The sequence below is a fragment of the Nicotiana tabacum genome, chromosome 7, assembly GCF_000715075.1.
Source record: "Nicotiana tabacum cultivar K326 chromosome 7, ASM71507v2, whole genome shotgun sequence".
NCBI classification, from domain to species: domain Eukaryota; kingdom Viridiplantae; phylum Streptophyta; class Magnoliopsida; order Solanales; family Solanaceae; genus Nicotiana; species Nicotiana tabacum.
In genome coordinates this window covers 63,624,286-63,643,725 of record NC_134086.1, presented here as the reverse complement: position 1 = coordinate 63,643,725, position 19,440 = coordinate 63,624,286, and the positions used below count along the sequence as shown (strand labels likewise).

The following is a 19,440-nucleotide window of genomic DNA, read 5'->3' as shown; positions in this document are numbered from 1 at the left end:
ACAAGGAGAGGTAGGGGCGGCCCAATAAGTATTGGGGAGAGGTGATCAGGCAGGACATGACGCGACTTAGGATTACTGAGGATATGACCCTTGACAGGGTATTGTGGAGGTCAAGCATTAATGTTGTAGGTTATGAGGAAGTTGCGAATATTTCTACAGCGCACCCAAGTAGGACTAGACAGTTAGGATTTAGTTTTAGGATGCTAGTGGTTATCTACTAATGCATAGCTTTATCTACTAGTTATTATTGTACTTTCCATCTATTTCGTATTTCCTATATTGCTGTTATTTTATTATTACTCTATTGATGGTACTAATATATCGTCTCTTGTCGTCTTTTTTAGCAGAAGGTCTCCTGGAAACAGCCTTCCTGCCCCTCGAGGTAGGGGTAAAGTCTGCATACACATTACCCTCCCTATTCCCCACTAATGGGATTATACTGGGCCGTTGTTGTTGTTGTGTAAATGAAGAAAATAAATTATATAAAAATAATGTAACGATCCGATCAGTCATTTTGTATATTTAGCTCTAGTCTCCTATTGATTCTTTCTTTATATGTAATTGTTGTTATGTGACTTGTGGGGATGGTTGGTTTAGTTTCGGGAAGGTTTTGGAGTGAATTGGAACATTTAGTTTTATTATTGGAAGCTTCAATGGCAAGAGTTGATCAAGGTTTGACTTTTATGTAAACGATCTTAGATTTATATATTGATGGTTTCAATATGTTCGTATGGTAATTTTGGACTTAGGCGTATGTCTGGATTTGTATTTGAAGGATCCTAGGTTGATTTTGCCATAAATATCAAAAGTTAGCAATTTAAAGGCTTGTAAAGTTCGTAAGTTTCACCGTGGGTTGAATTTGATTTCATCGAATTTGGATATTATTTCTGAAAGTTGAAATAGATTCATTTTATCATTTGAAACACGTGTGCAAAGTTTAGGATTAATTCCGATTGTTTAGGCTTGAATTTAACGCTTGGTTCGAAGTTTAGAAGTTAATGAACGCAAGAGAATCTTAACTTGTATTTTGATCATCGATTCATGGTTTTTATATTTATTTCAATGTTCCGAGCCTTTGGATAGGTTTGCGGAAGGTATTAGGACTCATTGGTGTGATTGGACAGTGTTCCAGGGGATTTAGGGGGCTCGAATGGGTTTTTGGACAACCCAGAGCATTCTTATATTGTAGAAAATTTCACTAGTGTCAGGTCCTCATCACGTTCAAGACAGGGCTATCGCATTCGCAAAGAGTTATTTGAGCTACAGTTTTTCTTTTTCGCATTCGCACCTTGCGGGTCACGTTCTCTAAGAGAGATGGGAATTAGGAAAGTTGGCATTTGTAAAGGAGGAGGCAATGTGTACATCACATTTGCGAGGGGTTGACCAAGAATGTGAAGAGTTATTTTGGGCAGTTGGATTTTCTTACTTCGCAAACGCGAGGCAGTGGTAGTTTTTGTGAAGAGTACCACTAGACAGAAGTATAAGTGATGCAATTTTGGGATTCTGACTCATTATTACATATTTTGAGCCTTAGACTTGGAGAGGGGCGATATTTGAAGAGGTTTTCATACAAGGCAATAGGGCTCGATTTTGATATTATATACATAGATTATGTGATTTGAAAGAGAAATTTGGAGGTTTTTGCTATGGTTTTGGAGAATGAAAATTGGAGATTTGGGGGTCAATTTGAGGTCCAATTAGGAGGAAACTCGTATATTTGGACCCATATTAGAATAAGTAACCGAGATTTGTGAGTTTGGTCGGGTTCCAAGATACGGTACTAGGTTAACTTTTTGGTTGACTTTGCATATTTATATAATGAACAAAGCTTTATTATTTGGGGTTGTTTCCTATGGTATTATCTGATAGTTTTGTGTTATTTTTTGGCTAGATTCAGGCCATTCGGAGGTCGATACACGTGGGAAGGCATTTATAAAGTATTGATTTAGCTTGTTTAAGGTAAATATCTTACCTAAATTTGGTTTGAGGTAGTAGTTACTTGAATTGTTGATAATGGCTACGTGCCAAGGCTGACGCACATGTAAGGGATAAGCATGTGTGCGTGCACCGAGTTTTATCCATGCTCAAGGTAGTGGTTAGGCTATGTTATTCCTTGAATTGAGTGTTAAGCTTCATGATATCATGCTTCATGTGTTTTTAAACCTTTATGTGCTACTTGAATTACGTTAGAGATCATGTTTAGGAAAATCTCCCATTCAAACATGTTAATTGCTATTTTGTGGCGTCGTCGCGTAATCGAAGCTTTGGTAGCACACTTCGCACATGTATACACCTTAGCATGTCACTTCAATAGGTCAGTTGTACTCACACTATGCTTCTGCACCTTGGATGATGACGCTTGCAGCTGAAATGCTATGGATGATGGGGCTGGCATTGAAGATGTACCTGCTTTCGGGATATAGTTACCAACCATCCCTGGTAGTTTTAGATTCTTACTCTGTTTGTGTACATTTCAAAAAGATATTGTAATTACTTTCATACCAACTTTGTAAATCTAAATCTTAGTAGTTCATGACTTGTACTACCAATCCTTGGGTTATTGTATATAAATTTAGTTATCTCACGTATTGATTTCTTATTACTTTCATTAGTGTTGTGTTGACTATTGTTTGGCTCACCTAGTGGGCTGGGTTAGGTTATAGCACAACTAGGTGGATTTTGGATTGTGACAAGTTGGTAACAAATCTTTAGGTTCATAGTTTCTACAAGTCATGAGCAAGTGGCTAATAGAGTCTTGCGGATCGGTACGATGACGTCCATACTTATCTTCAAAAGGCTATAGGAAATCTAAGAAAAACTTCACATCTTTCTTTCCTTATCATGCGGTATTGATTCAGCTTGAAGCATATTTCTTTTATTCTTTCCATCCACTCGTATGTTTTGTTGAGCACCCAATATCAATTGTGTATCGATGTCTCGTGATGTCATAGATGTGGTGCGAGATGTGTTCTTTGTGTTAAGGAGATAGGCCAAACTAGAGACTTGAGGCCAGGTTCAGTCTGCAGCCTAGGCTCGGCGGTTTGTTATGTAAACATGTATTTTTGGACTTATATGTCCGGTAGTATCCTTAAGAGTGGGATTGATGGCTCAGTGAGTGGTTGCATAGCTATATGATAAGTGTTATGTGACTGAGGACTATGCTTAGGTGGTCTAGATGTGTGAGAAGATTTTACTTAGGATGCGAAAGGACTATGGATGCTCGATTTCTATCTTGAAGTGTTATACAATCTTGAGTTATGAGTCTTTTAGAGATCTTTTAGTTACTCATTTGTGGAATGAAAGAGATTCTTGTGTCTTATTGATGAGTTCAGCCTTGGGAGGATTAAGTAACTACATAGTTGTTGTGACTATGATAGGGTCATCGAGAGGTGCCAGTTTGAGACTAAGCAGGTGAGTTATCTTCTATGGGGTGGTCTACGGATGTGTAATCCTGGCAATGTTTCTGTGAAGATTTTTCTTTCTACCTAGTGGGATGTATATGTGCTACACTTAGAGTTAAGATTTCTTGAAGGAGTTCGCACGACTGTCACGATGTTGGACATGCGCTTAGCAAATGATTTGAGTTATCTTATGATTAGGGCTATATGAGCTCATGAAGGATTTAGTTGAATTATAGTGTAAGATCATGGTAGATATGGAGTAAGGGTATTTTGGGTTGTCAGATGTTGTGTTCTATGGCTTCGAGCAAAGTGGGGGAGCCTGCTATCGATGATTAGATCGTGTGGCCATGTGTTATATTAGTTATGAATTGAGGCATACTTATGGATTAGTTAAGACTTGAAGGGAGCTGACTTCGAGGTTAATGTGGGGAGTGGGGGGAGGGAAATGCTAGGTGCATGAGGTATTATATTTCATGGGCATGTGGGTATCTTGGAATGATTCGTGTTTGTTATTCGTGGCGGATATAGTGTGAAAGGCGAAGGGATTTACTCGGTTTCTTATACATGGGGTTACTTCTTTAGATGTTGTGCTAATGGAGCACAAGTCATTCGGTTCGTATTGGCGGTGCATAGAAGACTTGAGCAGAGTGGATGACTCTCGAGAAGGTTCTAATGAGTTCACGATTTATAAGTGGTATTTGAGGATTTCCAAAATTTTTAAGTGGCTATGTTCTAAGATTTGCATTGCATGGTGTCAAGATTTGCGGTATTTCTTTATCATTATTAATTCTACATTTTAGCATTAGAGAGGTTAAAGAAACTACTTCAAACTCATAGAAGGTCTGTCCATAGTATGTATCTCGGTTGCGGTACTATTGGGTGACTTAGAGGGAAATAGGGATTTATGAGTCTTAAGATGACGTGATTTCATGCCAGGATCCCATGGGGTGAGCTTTGGGCTAAGGATCGTAGTGTACTGAAAAGGAGAAGTGTTAACTTGAAGGCAAGTCGAGAGGAACTCAAAGAAATAGGTCAGCTTAGTAGTGGTTTGGATCAACATAATAATGGAAGTAATTGATTCTTTCGGTGAAGCAAGCTTTACATGTGTTTTCTAGTAATAATGTTGGGTTAGGCGATTTACGTGACTCGGTTGAAGTTAGAGGGATTCAGTTCCGATGGCTTGGTTTTGTGCTAATGGGTCTCGAAGAGTTTTCAATAGCTTCGACCATGACTTGAGATAGATGTCTTCTACAAGCATGGAGAGTTTGTTGTGTATTGTGATTTTTCTCCTTCACGGGGTCAAGTGGAAGGTTTATGGTTGATGGAGTGTCTATCATGCTTGTGATTCAGAGTTGATAATGAAATTTTCGTACTTTTCTTATGATGGCTTAATAGATACGGTGCACCATGTGGGATTGATATTGCATGTATAAGGTTGCGATTCAATTTCAAAGGGAAGGCCATGAGTTCTAGAAAACATGGACGGTTTCAGATGTTTAGAAGAATGCTACCACTATTTGGTATCACCTAAGAAGGATTCGCATTTCAGAAGGCGCATTGTATTTTTACTTGTGGATGCTTGACTAGTATTACGATAATCGCTTGGTTGTTCATTGCTGACATTCAGATTTTGTTACGTGGTGGGGAAGATTCATGAGAGTGTTTCTTGTGAAATAATTGTGTGTGAGGGATATGTCAGCCAACTGAGTGGTTGAGTTAGAATCGGCTACGAAGATCTTTGTATTCTTAGGATTTGGAGACTGGAATTCTCAGAGGTAGACTATTCCTTGGTTGTGGACTACGAAGATATGACCAGAGTTAGACAGCTGATGGTACATGTTATGGATAGTTTACTGTGGATATTTGGAAGGTTATTTACCTATTTCGGGAGGATCAGAATTGGTTTAGGGGCCCATTTGGAGGCCTAATTAGAATTTGTATTCTACATCGGATTAGGTTTATTTACTCAGCACAACTATTGTTATGGGTATGTCATCAACTAGAGTTGATATTATTCATGTCCTACTGTGCTTCATATATTACTCTCTTATGCTACGATGGGTTGTGAGGTTGTTGATATTTACTTAGATAATGTGGTGTTGCTCGAGCCTTGTGGCGAAGTTTGAGTGAGCTGGCTCTTAAGATGTTGAGTTGCTTATTGCACTTTGTCGTATTTTTCCTGTTTGTTGTATGTGGTGCTATCTATTTCTTTATGGTTATTGTCATACGCTTCGTGTGTTTACTGTTGATACATATTTAGTTGTTGATTGTAAACATTATAGCTCGATTGGTGTTCTATGTGGATCGTTAAGTGTGGATCAGACTGTATGCAGCAACGAGGTGATGTTAGGATGAGATTCTTTATGGTTATTTCATTTGTTTTGCTTCTCCCTTGTGGGATGGATTCATAGTATGGTGTCATTGGGGTTGTACCTGTTGTACTTGTCGTACAGTTCTCTTATTTCGTTCTCCTTCCATCATTTGTTATATTTGAGTCGTTGCTTAAGGGCACACATATTGCATCGTATGTGGCTCCAGGTATCATTGGTGTGGCTTGTTAGTCGAGTAGCTTGCATTGGGTGAAATGAGATTTTTGGACTTGAAATTTGTGCCATTATATTTGGTTAAGGTATGTTTGGAAGAGTAAGGTCACTAGTCAGCTTAGAATTTGATTATGGTTCTCGACATGCGAGAGAGCTCCAAAACTAGTTCATCTGACCGGTGAGATGAGTTTTTACATGTTTCTTTCATCATTGGCAGTGTACGAAGGTTTAGAACAAGGTTTTATATGATATGAGGTATGTTGCTGGTATCAGGTATAGTAATGAGCAGCTATTCTAGTCAGAAGGTATTACTATGAGTATCTGAGTTATGTGGTATATCATGTAATTATATCAAGCGATCCTCATTTAGTAACATTATTATTAAAATTTGTGTTGATGGTATTATTTTTGGAAGCGCTAACCCTGATTTATGCAAGGACTTCTCAAACTTTATGCAAAACAAATTCAAAATGAGTTTGATGGGAGAACTTGCTTTCTTCCTTGGACTTCAAATTCATCAATTAGAGAAAGGTATATTCATATTCCAAACAAAATATACCAAGAAACTCATCAAGAAATTTGGAATGGAAATGCAAAATCAATCGAAATACCAATGAGTCCATCATGGTCCTTAGATAAGGATAAAGGATGAAAAACCATGGATGAAACCAAGTATCGTGGAATGATTGGTTCTTTACTCTACTTAGCCGCTGCTCGACTAGATATCATGTTTAGCGCATGCAAATGTGCTGGGTTCCAGTTAGTTCCCAAAGAATCTCATTTGATTGCAGTCAAAAGACTCGTTATCTTGTTGGAACCACATCATGTGAATTAAGGTATCCTCGTTCAAACAATTTCAAATTAGAAGGTTTTCTAGATGCAGATCTTGGAGGTGACCAGGATGACAGAAAAAACACTAGTGGAACATGCCAACTCATTGAAAAATCTGTAATTTCTTGGAATAGCGAAATTAGAGTTCTGTAGCATTATCTACAATAGAAGCAAAATATAATTCTATAGTACAATGTTGCGCCCAACTACTATGAATGTCACATCAACTTAATGATTATGATATTCGTTTTAAACCAAATCAAATTTTTTGTGATAATTCTAGTGCTATCTGTTTATCAAAAAAATCTTGTGCATCAGTGTTGGACAAAATATATAGATATTAAGCATTATTTTATTGAAGATCATATGATAAAAGGAGAAATTAAAATTTTATTTATTGGAATGTTGGATCAGTTGGCAGATATTTTAACCAAACCCTTGCTTGAAGAAAGGTTTGGTACACTAAGAAGTGCTCTTGGCATTATTTCTAATTCTCATTAATTTCTCACTTATTTGGGGCATAATATATTCTATTGCATTATTTCTATGATTGCATATATTCCCTTTCCTGACTTAAAAAATTTGCCTCAACACTTCATTAATTACTTTCCCTCCTTTTCGCACCCTTTCATTTCTTCAAGACACGTCTGTTCAGACGTGTCTTTTCATTGACACTGCTAATTAGTCTCTCTTCTAACCTTCATTTAGTTCTCCTGTCAGTATCTATAATTACTCTTATTTTTCTCCGTCACACTCACTTCTCTCAAGACTATTCCTTTGTCTCTCATAAAATCCTCAAAAATTATGGCCAAAAATTCCAAGAACTCTGCCCCATATATGTGCAAAAGCTCGCGGAATAAGGCAAAATCAACCCCTCAAAACCACAAACTTCTTGATCTTGACTATCTCCAGTCTAAGGAATTTGTCTCCTCTACGGTTAAACCCTCCGACGATGTTCGAAGTCGAGAAAGCAAAGCCCTGTGAAAACAACCAATGGAAGACCTTGAGTACATCTCTCCAAAGAAGGTTAAATTTGACCTAGATGGCCCGTATGATTCTGACATCAACTTCTGGGACACCCCGAATTGAGACAAGCACATTGCTTTGAAGGAGAAACCTATTGCACATGGAAAAATCATCGATCTTGAAGACATGGAAAGCAACAATTGCAAGGTAAACGACTTTTTCGAATTTTAAATATGGAAAAACATACTTACTCAAGCCCCTCCCAGAGTTTTTAAACTTTTGTTCGAATGTTCTATACCAATATTCGATCCCAAAACTTGATAAAATTGAATCCCTGGTTCTTGGTAAATACATTGTTCTTGATTTCTCTAGTTTTGATTCCATGTTCAATTGCAAGTGCTCCGGATACGCCACTCTGTTTAAGAACTCTTAGCTAGATGATCTTGAAGTTTCGATTGAACAATCAAAGAAATACATTGCTAAAGCATCCACTGACCCTCTCCCAAATCAACTAGGCCAAACAATATCAATTTTGAAACCAGAATTGTTGCTACCACTATTCTTCCTAAAAGAGCTTCCTTTTCTACTCTGTCTCAGCCAGATATATTCCTAGCCTACTTCTTACTCGCTAAAGACAGGGTCAAACTCTTGTCCTAGGTGATTTACGTTATGCTCGAAAGTGCTGATGACCCAACTAGTCTCCCATACAACATGATCATCACCCGTCTATTGGAAGCACATCAAAATCTCTCTCAAACCTTCCGTTCCTTCTCGTGCCTAAGTGTTATAACTCTATAGACTTTGTTAACATGGGGTACATATCTACAGAAGGAATATAGGTGAAGAAGCATGAGACCGAAGGCAAGACCATAACAACCCACTCCAAGGCAAAAGCTTCAACCTCTCACTCATTTGATCCAGAACTCTCCGCAAGATTGGTGGAGAGATAAAAAATTTAAAACTGTCAAGGAACTTCTTGCTGCTACCAGACAATGGTGGAAGACATCAGGGAAATATAAAAGGAAGCCAAATCTGATACCTCAAAAATTCGAGTCAAGTTGGAACGAATGGCACATGAGCCAGTTGGTGCATTCAGGGAAGTGCATGACTGTATTGATTGATGGAATCTCAATCATCATGACAGCAAACTATCATCAGGTTGAAAGACGCCATCTAATACACCTTACTTACTTCCTTTGTTGATTTTGTATGGTTGTTTTAACAATTTATATTTTTTGGTATGTTTTGTGGATGTTCTGAACACTCAGTAGCTTAGTCGACTACATGGTGCTTAGACTTATGTTTTTTCTGATCTTAGATAATTACTTAAGTCGGGTGCTTCCATGGTTAAGTCAGCTACTTATATGCATATATTATTATCTCTTCTGTACTTTTATTTTTGTTGATGCAAAAGAGGGTGAGGAATTATATCAGGAGGAACATCAATTCAGGGGGAGCACATACTCAAGGGGAAAAGATCCACACGCTCATGTCAGGGAAGTATCATAAGTTGATCATCCTTAATTAATGTTCAAATTATTATCATCAAAAGGAGGGAGATTGTTAGCCTTGTTTTAATAATGACATCACTTGTAAAATTGCAGGATCATATTGATGAAGGACAATTCACTTGTGCAAAAAGAAAAAGGAAAAAAAAGAATGTCTGTCGCACGAGGAAAAGTAAGACAGTGGATCATAAGGAAAGAGAGTCAATCAAAAGCTGGAAGTTAGCAACTTAACAAGGAAAGAAGAATCCGAAGAATCAATCAAGAGCTGAAAGATAGCGGCTTACATGGTAAGAAGAATCAATCATTCAATAAGAAATCCCGCCAGCACAAATCAAGCAATTGATGGAGTTTATTTACTAAGAATGACCTAATTCAAAGCAATCCAGAAAGGAAGCATATATGTGAAAATTAAGCAGCATCTTGGAAGGCTTCAACTTTATTTTTGGAATATCTTTCAAAGACCAAATCTCTTGGTTGTCATCTCTCTGTCAGCAGTAGATTAAGGAAATTATCTGCTGAATATTTATAACTCCAACGGCCTCCTTCTGTGTATTTAAAAAGATGAAGTACTCCATGATAAGATATACTTTCATCTAACTAATATCAAGCTCTTTGTTCTACTCTTAGCAAGCATTGTAATTTCATTGATTTACTGTGTAAAGAGAGATAGAAAGAGAGGGGAAGCATTGTATCAAAATCTTAGAGAACAAGATAGTGACGTGCAAAGAAGTCACAAAACCCTCTTGTAACAAAGTTTGATAAGGAGCCATCATAGAGAACCTCATCCAACCCAAGGGCTGGACTACGATTCATATTGAATCCAAACTAATATAAAATATTATCGTTCAATTTTTTTTAAATTTTTTTAATTCATTTTTGCAATTTATCATTCTGCAACACACTAATAGTTAATATTAGTACCATAGTCAACTATATTGGTAAAGTAGTTGACTAAAGGACACAGAAGTCAAAAAGGATTACAATTCATCCCCTTGTACTTTTAGATATGTAAATGGCTTTTAAGACAAGTTTAGGAGGAACTTATGTCTTTTTCCTTAAATAAATTATGATTTTTAGGGTATATATGTTTCAATTGCATCTCCCTTTATATATTTCTACTTGATAAAATTAAACGTGAAGAATGCTCTTACCCTTCCTATTTAAATTTCCGTTGTTTTATGAAAATTTCCGTTGAAAAATGTTTGTCATATTCACTAACTCATAACCGAATATTTACGTTTCAGTAGTAGTGAAACTTCGACCCTGCAGGTCCGTTGAATAACAAAAGAACTAGAATTATAACTGTATATTTTACCCAGGTACATGTACAGACCTTTGAAGTCATTGTTCTGACTTTCAGTGCAGTTTCGGGCTCGAATGCATTCGCCTATATTTGAGCCTATAATACTGTCCACCTGAAAAACATTTCATTTAAAAACTTTAAATGGAAAAAGGAAGGCTAGCACATAACTAAATAGTTGAGTTTAATATCCATTGATACTTTAAAAGAAGCCTTAGTCACCTTCTACAAGTGAGATAAATTATAACCTGGAAAAACTACAGCTTAAATATACTGAGAGCATATTGGGTCAAACTTCTAAAAACTATTTATTTTGAGAAGTAGAAATAGTATTTCACCTAAGTAATTTTCGATAGAAGCGGTTGGATTTGATCAATTTTTTAGAAGTATGTCTTTCTGTATCTAATAAACAAATTGTATTTGGTCAATTTTTCCAAAAAGTACTCTAGTGTAAAAAAATATTAGCATATAAAGTAATTCCAAACTAGTTTAAATAACTTACCATATATTCTATTAAATTAGGTGGCCTATGAGTAATTCGAGAACAGCTTAATTCAAGATTAAACTTACACCTAGTATGTGCACATTTTCAAATCATTGCAGTGACCTTCAAACCAAACATGGTGGAGGAAAAAGTAACTACTAACTGGAAACAAATGCATGACTGTCTAACATATCTGATAACTATCAAATGCTGACATCACGGTAAAAAAAGGCGTCTTGATATCTTGTTGTATGTTTTCTGGGAAGAAACGCTGCAGTGTATTGGTAATTTGTATAATTATTCCAAGGGCAAAAGAGGACGCAAAATAACAATTGAATCAAGCTAGGAAGCAAGACGTACCAATTCTGGTTTCATTTTTGAAGTGCATGATTTTGGTAACACTTTGATAGATCCCTGCAACTCAAGTAAATAGGTTTAAATATCAGATCTAACCTTAAATCAACAGATATGTATTGGTAAAAACAAAAATAAATAAGAAGAGATAGGATTAATATACATGTAAATTAACCACATCTCTAAAGAGTGACTCAAACACATTTGCTAGACATGGATTTTTCCTATTAAAAATAAGATGCTCAACGTTAGATATATAGCATTTACGGTCATTTGCTATATGGGAAATTTAAAATTCTTATATATATATATATATATATAAAGTAACCGGCATCAACCAAACATTTCACTCTATGTGCTTTATGGAATAAATTGTGAAAGCGATGACAGTATAACACTGTTGGATATCCATTAGCAGAACCACCGGAAAGAATGGTCTGTATTATTAATCTCTCTTAGTATGTGAGATGAATCGATTACTAAATAATATTGCATAATCTCAATATGAAACCTAATATACTGAAAATAAAATTTTAGTTATAATTTAGATTTACATACATTCTTTGCATCCTTTAATCCTCTTGCTAACAAATCCTCAATTACTGCATCAAATATCCTTGCACCTCTGAAATGAAGATTGGTAGCCTAAACAATAAAGGAAGTGAGTAGAGTTCCATGTTGTTTTCACCAATAAAGAAATGTCTCAAACTCAATATAAATATGTGTAAACTAGCTTCTTGACACTTGTGTTTCACGTATATCTCGAGTCATATAGTATACGACAAACAATCAATAGTCTATGTACTAACACTAAAAAAATTGAATATTTTACCTATTTTGTAATTTCTTAATACATATTTTTATCTATTCAGTTGTTATTTTGGCTTTATTTTGAACTTCACATATTCTAAGTTTTATTTTCCCATTAATGCGCTTTTCTTCACCAAAATGCGCATATCACTTTAATAAATTAGAAGTACTAAGCAACGTCACACCTTGAGAAAATATTTTACATATAAAAGTGACACAAATTCAAACTGTAGAAGTAGCAATACATTTCACACATTTATTTTGTCCTGACAGTTCTTCTACATGTTCCAAATACAAGCCTACTATTCAAAATCAATTTCATTTTCATTCTAGTCCGACATAAGATGATCAATTCATAAAGGTTATCAAACCACGTCAACAATTCAAGTCGAAATAAGCCAACACTATGGAGGAATAATTCATGGAAGAAGAGAAAGCGTAAACACATTCATTAAATATTTAAATTATCACTTTAGAGAATCCACTTATATAAATAGTATTAAAACAAAAGGAATGCCAAAATTTAACAAGTAACATAACAACTGAATCATAAAAAGATACACATAAATTAAAATATTTAAAAACTATAGCCCAACAATATAAAATTGGATTAAAAGAATGAGAAAAGTGTATTTTTTCTTTAAGAAACTCGATGTCAAATTAAAGAAAATGTAAACACTTACCAAGAGTGCGTTTTGAAAATTTGGCTCTAATTACGAATTACCACAGATCAATTATATGAAATTTCTAATATCCAGATACCTTCATCTAAAAAAAACCACAAAAAGGAGAGAGAGAAAGCCAAACACAGATAAAATTGCTTTGCCTGTCCGATACTACCAAAAACTTACAAAGTGATTGTAGTGAATAATAACGTACAGCAAGGAACTTACGAGTCGGAGAAAAGCCACAACTTTCAATCCACTTACTCAATAATAATTCTTAATTTTCTCTCCTATAGGTGCAAGTACATGCAACTTGCTAAAACCTAATACTATAACAAAGATGTCTGTATTCGTTGGGGCAGGCGTTAGATTTTTAATCGTCGTGTTTGAACCTAAAAATGTTTCTTTGTCACTAAAGTGTAAATACCTGAAGCATAGTGAAATGTGTTTTGACACCTTGAAACACAAGCTTAAGAACCATATCGTGCACAATGAAGATGTAACGATGCGACCGATCATTTTTTGTATTTGAACTCCGTTTCCCTATTTGATATTTCCGTATGGATATCTGTTGTTTTGTGAATTGCGGGGCAGATTGGTTTGACTTCGGAAAGATTCGGGAGTGATTTGGAGGAGACACCGCAAGAAGAGGACTGGTCTATTTTTCTCTTTTTAAAAATAATACTCTGTCTATTTCCATTTAGATGAGACAGCTTGACTCTACTAATAATATAGTATAATTAGTATAGTCATGTATTACTCCTACTGTTTCAAACTACATGTGCATATTATACTTATCCATTTCTTCCCCTTTCTTAGTAATCCAAACCCTTGTCTTAGCCTTGTGATGAATTCGATGGCAAAAACAATTTATATGAAAGAACTTTTAAGCATGATAACTTCTTCACATACAAATAGTGATTAGTGGCTGTATAGGTCCAAATTTGGTGACTCGACGGTAACAAATAAATATGACAAAGGACGAGGTCGACCATGGTATAACGACTGATGAAGGTTGTTCTCAAAAAGGTTGGTGCCACAAATGGGTAGCCGGGATGAAGAAATAATAGTAGCATAGGTTCAGAGGTAGACATAAAGAATATTTCTTTGGATATTCTTTATGTTGTACTTTTTAGGATTTTTGGGAAATATCCCTCATAAATAGCAAGAGATAGAGAACAAAAAGGGATCTTCACTTTTTGATAAGAGCACATTGTAAAGATTGACAAAAGAGAATATACAAAAGTTGTCTTGTTCACTGATTAACTTATTCAAGCACTCGTTGTTCAATCTTTGTTCACAAGATCCAAAGATTCCATATTCATCTTCACTTCTCACATTTTCACGTCGTTGACAGAGGAAAGGAACGTTTCAATCATACAATAATTGGGTGGTGGATCCTTTCTTATTACACATATTGCCATTATCCATATTTATTACATATTCATGTTATTATATTCATTGTCAATCATTAAGTTAAATCCGTTATTTAATGCCCTTAAGCACTGTTCATCTCTCGAGTATCTTGTTATATTTGGCCTAGAATTTATTAAGCTCAACTAAGACTCGCCCTTTAATTCATCATTCACTAGTTTAACTAAAAAGTTTAACACTTTTTTGGTCAAACAATGACACCAAAAGGAAAATCTGTAATAAATTTCTCATTATAGTGTACTTCAACCATTAATGCTGATAATTCATCCCCGACTCGGAGAGAACACAACATACTCAGTAAAACAGGAATTTAGCATACTGTAAAATAGGAATTACACGTGAAAGTGCAAGAAAAAAAGCCACCATTTCAATCCGTCGTTAAGTCATTTACGTTGGGGGCTGTTGTAGCGTCTCAAGCGTTGTCTTCTCTTAGGGGTTGGGCGTTAATATTTTTAATATTAACTACTTCATCGATTTCAATTTAGATGATATAGTTTGATTGAGAAAAAAAAAGAGAAAACTTTTGAAATATGTGGTCTTAAAAACTTAAGGGGCAAAAGCTTTATGAGTTCATAATATTTTTGTGGTTATAAAAGATTCTTATTAAGGGTAAAGTAGATAAAATTAAAAATTTAAAGTTAAATTATTCCCAAATATACAAATGTATCAATTTTTTTAAACGGACTAATAAGGAAAGTGTGTCATTTAAATTAAACAAATGGAATAGGATATATGGGTGATAAGAAGGTTATTTCGATAATTTAAAATTTAACTTAATGGCTTTCTACTTTTAATATAGATGAACATAAATAGATTTTAAAACAGAAACTTAAAAGAGAATATAGGGGATCAATGCTTTCGATATCTCCAGTGAACCCTCCACCATCACAGTATCTTACAAAGACTTTGTTCCAATTGTAAAATTCTGCATGTTTTACGATAAATAACTGTATGATCAAAAAATTGGACAGAGCAATTTGCACCACTGAAACATCTAATAAGCCAACTTTGTCAGTCAAACTTTTTATTATTTTCATTTCATCAAGTTGTGTCAAGAAATAATTTTTTGTTTATAATTCAAAACAAGATGTTGGGTATCCTAATTCAAGAGAACCTGGATTTTCACTTTTGCTCTTGCTGAAAATGCCTAGAAATATAAATGGCGTCATAAGTTTTGAAGAACCCAAATCGGTCTTGGAACGGTTCATGTTGGGAATAAACTCCCTACCAAAATAATATTCACGGTAATAAAAGCGGAATAATAATGTAGCACCGAGATACGGTAATTAACAAGAATAAAAAAGTAACAATGACCCCAAGATTTTTACGTGGAAAACCCTTCTGAATAAGGGAAAAACCACGACCCCGAGAGGAGCAACTGATATCACTATAGTAAGGAATTTACACTTTGTAGGCCCGAGTAAAATACTACAATACTCAAAAGAAATAACCCTCTTTTGATATTTTACCTCACTACAATATTGCTCACACTCTCTATTTTCTTCACAGACTATTTTCTTATACCCTGTCTGTGAAAACTCACTCTTTCTTTCTAGCTCTCAGATATATTTTCCTCTGAGATTGTGATAAAAGAATGAGAGCCGAAGCTCTCATTTTATAGGCAAAATATGCCTACCAACCTTGACCTTTCAACTTCTGCAGCCTGTCATTTTTGACAGAAAAATGAGAAACGTGGGCTGCTTCTGCCAACTTTGAAAAATGAAGAAGAAAGGAAGAAAACAACTTACTTAAAATGTGGGCTGGACCCAACAGTTCAGGCAGTCTGTGATGTTTCTGCACCACGCTCCTCCCTCTAAACAAAGTAAAATATTTCGAATATTTAAAAAGATTCAAAAATCATGTCTTCATAATAATTAGAGATCAAAACTTTTCTCAATGTTGTGAAGAAAAAGAGTTTTAACTTCTATAAAATTTGCAATACTAGGTCCTAAAGGATAACTTAAGTTAACTGCTCATAGCAAGAGTATTTAGTAACCTGAAAATAAAGCAAACAACCTATTATGACATTTTAAATTATCCTGATAGTATAAATTATTTGTACTATCCATGTCATAAGTAATTTCTGGGAAAAAAATAACAGCCATATGTCTATATATAAAACGGTAGAATCAAACTTGTGCTATGTTGAACTTACTGAGAGTAGAATAATCCAGTTTCTGACTCCATATCCAAATCCTCGGTCAAGATGGTATGCTGGAGGTGATCCGTCCAAGCACACTGCAAGTGAAAAGGATTAATATAACTCTTATGCTACTACATGCATTTATTTGTCTAATTTAAGTTATTAATTTCTGCATATAATAAGTAGTGTAATTAACCTGCTCCTTTTGACAAAGCATTCTGAACAATTGTTTTCTCAACAAAGTATGCATGATCTATGCCTTTCTCTTGTTTAAATGATTCATTTACTTTTGCAGATGCAATTTTGATGATGGCCAGAGAGCAAATAAGTAAGCAGACAAGTTGAACAGATCTTGTTGCCATCAATATCCTGTAGAAACACAACGACTAAGGATAAGAAATCAATATTAATAAGAATGTATTTTCACTGAAGCTTCTCCGGTGAAGGACTTGTGATTGGAGCTTCTCTGCTTGCAAATATCCGTGAGTCTTGAAATGGCTGTGCAAGTGTGAAACTAAATGTGAATATATTGAGTGATAAGTTTTTTTGTTTATTCATTTTGGTTACATCTATAGAAGAGAGAACGTGGGAGCGAGGTGTGTGCCGTGCAGCATGGATAAATCATGTGGAAAGAGCATGTGCTGACACAAGTTGATTTTTTTAGGGGGGTTATTCACAACTTGAACCTTTGCACCATTGATGTTTGGCCAAAAATTATATATTTAACCATTGTTATTTCATATTTTAATATTTTAAATATTTTTTGAGTTTTAATTATATTACTTTATGTTTAATATTATATTGTGTAGGAATAAAGCAGTGTAAAGATAAAGAGATTTGAGTGTTTTTTTAAAAAAAAAAAAAAACGCAAAAGAAAAATATTTACCTCACATTGATTTGCGTGCATGTGGAAAGAACATGTGCTGACACAAGTTGATTTTTTTTAGGGGGGTTATTCACAACTTGAACCTTTGCACCATTGATGTTTGGCCAAAAATTATATATTTAACCATTGTTATTTCATATTTTAATATTTTAAATATTTTTTGAGTTTTAATTATATTACTTTATGTTTAATATTATATTGTGTAGGAATAAAGCAGTGTAAAGATAAAGAGATTTGAGTGTTTTTTTTTTTTACGACCCTGCATTGCGGGATTTTTTTTTTCTATTTCGCCTTGTTAGGAAATGGTTGATAGGAACTTAAGACTAGGGCATTCAAAGTTGTCGATGGTTTAACCTTTTGGGACAAGGTTATTTCGGTCTTACACGGTCTCAATTCATATAAAAGGGGTCCTAAACCTTTGGAGTAAATCGAACACACTTCAAAGGAGAATTCACGTGAAGGAACGGAGACCACACTTGGAGGAGACTTCCAACTAGTTTTCTTCTCTTCTCTTCCTTTAATCTAAAAGTTTATTAGTTCTAGAGTTGTGAGGTGTTACATGAACGTTGTAGTTTGAAACTTTAAGTATTCTTATTATTTTATAATATTAATTTATTTATTCAATCTTGCGTTGTGATGAACCAAAAGGTCCACTTATGTTGCAAGTAAATTCAGTGTTCCGAGGCCTAAAAATCTTCCTTTTACCTCACCTTGATTTGCGTGCATGGTCCGGACCTATATTCAGAAAACCTGCTATGTGAAAATATGAGAAATAGAAATTCTAGAGTTAAAATTTGATTATGGTTGACTTTGGTCAACATTTTGAGCAAACGAACCCGGATCTGTGTCCCGACCATCCCGGCAGGTCCGCAGTAAAATATGGGACTTAGGCGTATGTCCGAAAATGAATTTCGAGGTCCCAAGCCTTAGAAATCAATTTTTGAAAGAAATTATTTTACTGAATTATCTAAGAAATAAAGAAAAGAATTAATGTTGAAACCATTGTTATCGGGCTCGTATTTTGGTTCCGAAGCCCGATACAAACTTGTTATAGTATTTGAAAGATAACTGTGAAATTTGGCAAAAAATGGAGTTTATTTGACGTGGGTTGGACTTCCGGTTGAAGAGTTATGAACTTTGAGAGTTCTTGATGAAAATGTTGAGTTTTGAGGTTTAATTCATGATTTTACATGTTATTTTGATGATGTGATCGCATGAGTAGGTCCATATGATGTCTTTGAGTTAGTATGCACACTTGGTTTGGAGTTTTGAGGGCTCGGGTGAGTTTCGGGTAGGTTCCGGGATGACTTAAAAACATAGTTGTTGCAGGTTCAGAGAAGTGGAAAGCCTCTGAACAAATCAGTGCGGTCCGCACAAAAAGGAATGCTGCCACGGAGGGGCTTGTGCGGCCGCACTGGATTTTGTGCGGACCGCAGTGAAGAATATTTCACTGGTCCGACTTCGGAAGCCTATATCTTTTGATCTACAAAGAATTTTGAGATGATTCAAAAACGAAAGTTGTATCCCTTCATGTCTAGTTTGCAGAAAAGTAAAGAAATCACAATTTGGACATCTGTATAGAAAGTTATGACGAAAATACTAAAGCATGTCACTGCAGTCCACATGGGACCTGTGCGGCCGCAGTTGATTTTGTGCGGTCCCCACAGGGCATCTGAGAGTAGTATATTTAGACGGGATTTTCAGTTATTTTTAATTTTTCAAAACTCCAAAAACATAAGAGGCGATTGTTCAAACAATCTTTCTTCTCCAAAACGTTGGTAAGTGATTTTTAACTCATTTTCTTCACTCCTTAACATCTTTTAACATGATTTCAACTCAAAATCAATGATTTTCATGGGGTAAATTGGGTGTTTTGGGTAGAACCTAGGTTTTTCAAAAATTGGGGATTTGGACCTCGATTTGAGGTCCGATTTCAAAACAAATTATATATTTGAGTTCGTGGGGGAATGAGTAATCGGGTTTTGGTTCGAACCTCAGGTTAAAACCATGTTGGCCCGGGGGTAATTTTTGACTTTTTGGGTAAAACTTTGGAAAATTCATTTTCATGCATTCAAATTAATTCTCTTAGCATTTATTGATGTTAGTAAGTAACTT

At 35.2% G+C, this 19,440-nt stretch overlaps 1 protein-coding gene and 1 long non-coding RNA gene across 3 annotated transcripts; one reads left to right on the top strand and one right to left on the bottom strand.

Annotated features, from left to right (window-relative positions):
• Positions 1 to 7,334: 7,334 nt before the first annotated feature.
• Positions 7,335 to 17,191, bottom strand: LOC107795498 (uncharacterized). 2 transcript variants are annotated; one of them, XM_075257246.1, is made up of 8 exons: positions 16,636 to 17,191; positions 16,452 to 16,534; positions 16,045 to 16,109; positions 13,290 to 15,959; positions 11,946 to 12,032; positions 11,394 to 11,447; positions 10,583 to 10,664; positions 7,335 to 7,753 (listed from the first exon to the last, which is right to left on the bottom strand). In XM_075257246.1, the coding sequence occupies exons 4-8, from the start codon at positions 13,341 to 13,343 to the stop codon at positions 7,713 to 7,715; spliced, it is 318 nt and encodes a 105-aa protein (XP_075113347.1). In that variant the 5' UTR covers positions 13,344 to 15,959; positions 16,045 to 16,109; positions 16,452 to 16,534; positions 16,636 to 17,191; the 3' UTR covers positions 7,335 to 7,712. The 2 variants fall into 2 exon arrangements, 1 of the variants encoding a protein (XP_075113347.1); XR_012711663.1 differs by lacking the exon at positions 7,335 to 7,753 and adding exons at positions 9,535 to 9,794; positions 11,197 to 11,304 and having other exon boundaries at positions 11,946 to 15,959.
• On the top strand, positions 7,761 to 9,869 carry LOC107819628 (uncharacterized). The gene is made up of 2 exons (XR_012711664.1): positions 7,761 to 7,948; positions 8,570 to 9,869. It is a non-coding gene; the product is annotated as an uncharacterized LOC107819628 (long non-coding RNA).
• Positions 17,192 to 19,440: the final 2,249 nt, after the last annotated feature.

What these genes read in the sequence shown, in the direction of transcription:
- LOC107795498 (XM_075257246.1), bottom strand. Translation starts at nt 13,343, where the DNA reads ATGGTTCTTAAGCTTGTGTTTCAAGGTGTCAAAACACATTTCACTATG. An exon ending in CACATTTCACTATGCTTCAG is followed by an intron (nt 12,033 to 13,289) that starts GTATTTACACTT and finishes TTTATTGTTTAG; the next exon opens with GCTACCAATCTTCATTTCAG. An exon ending in CAAAAATGAAACCAGAATTG is followed by an intron (nt 10,665 to 11,393) that starts GTACGTCTTGCT and finishes AATGTTTTTCAG; the next exon opens with GTGGACAGTATTATAGGCTC.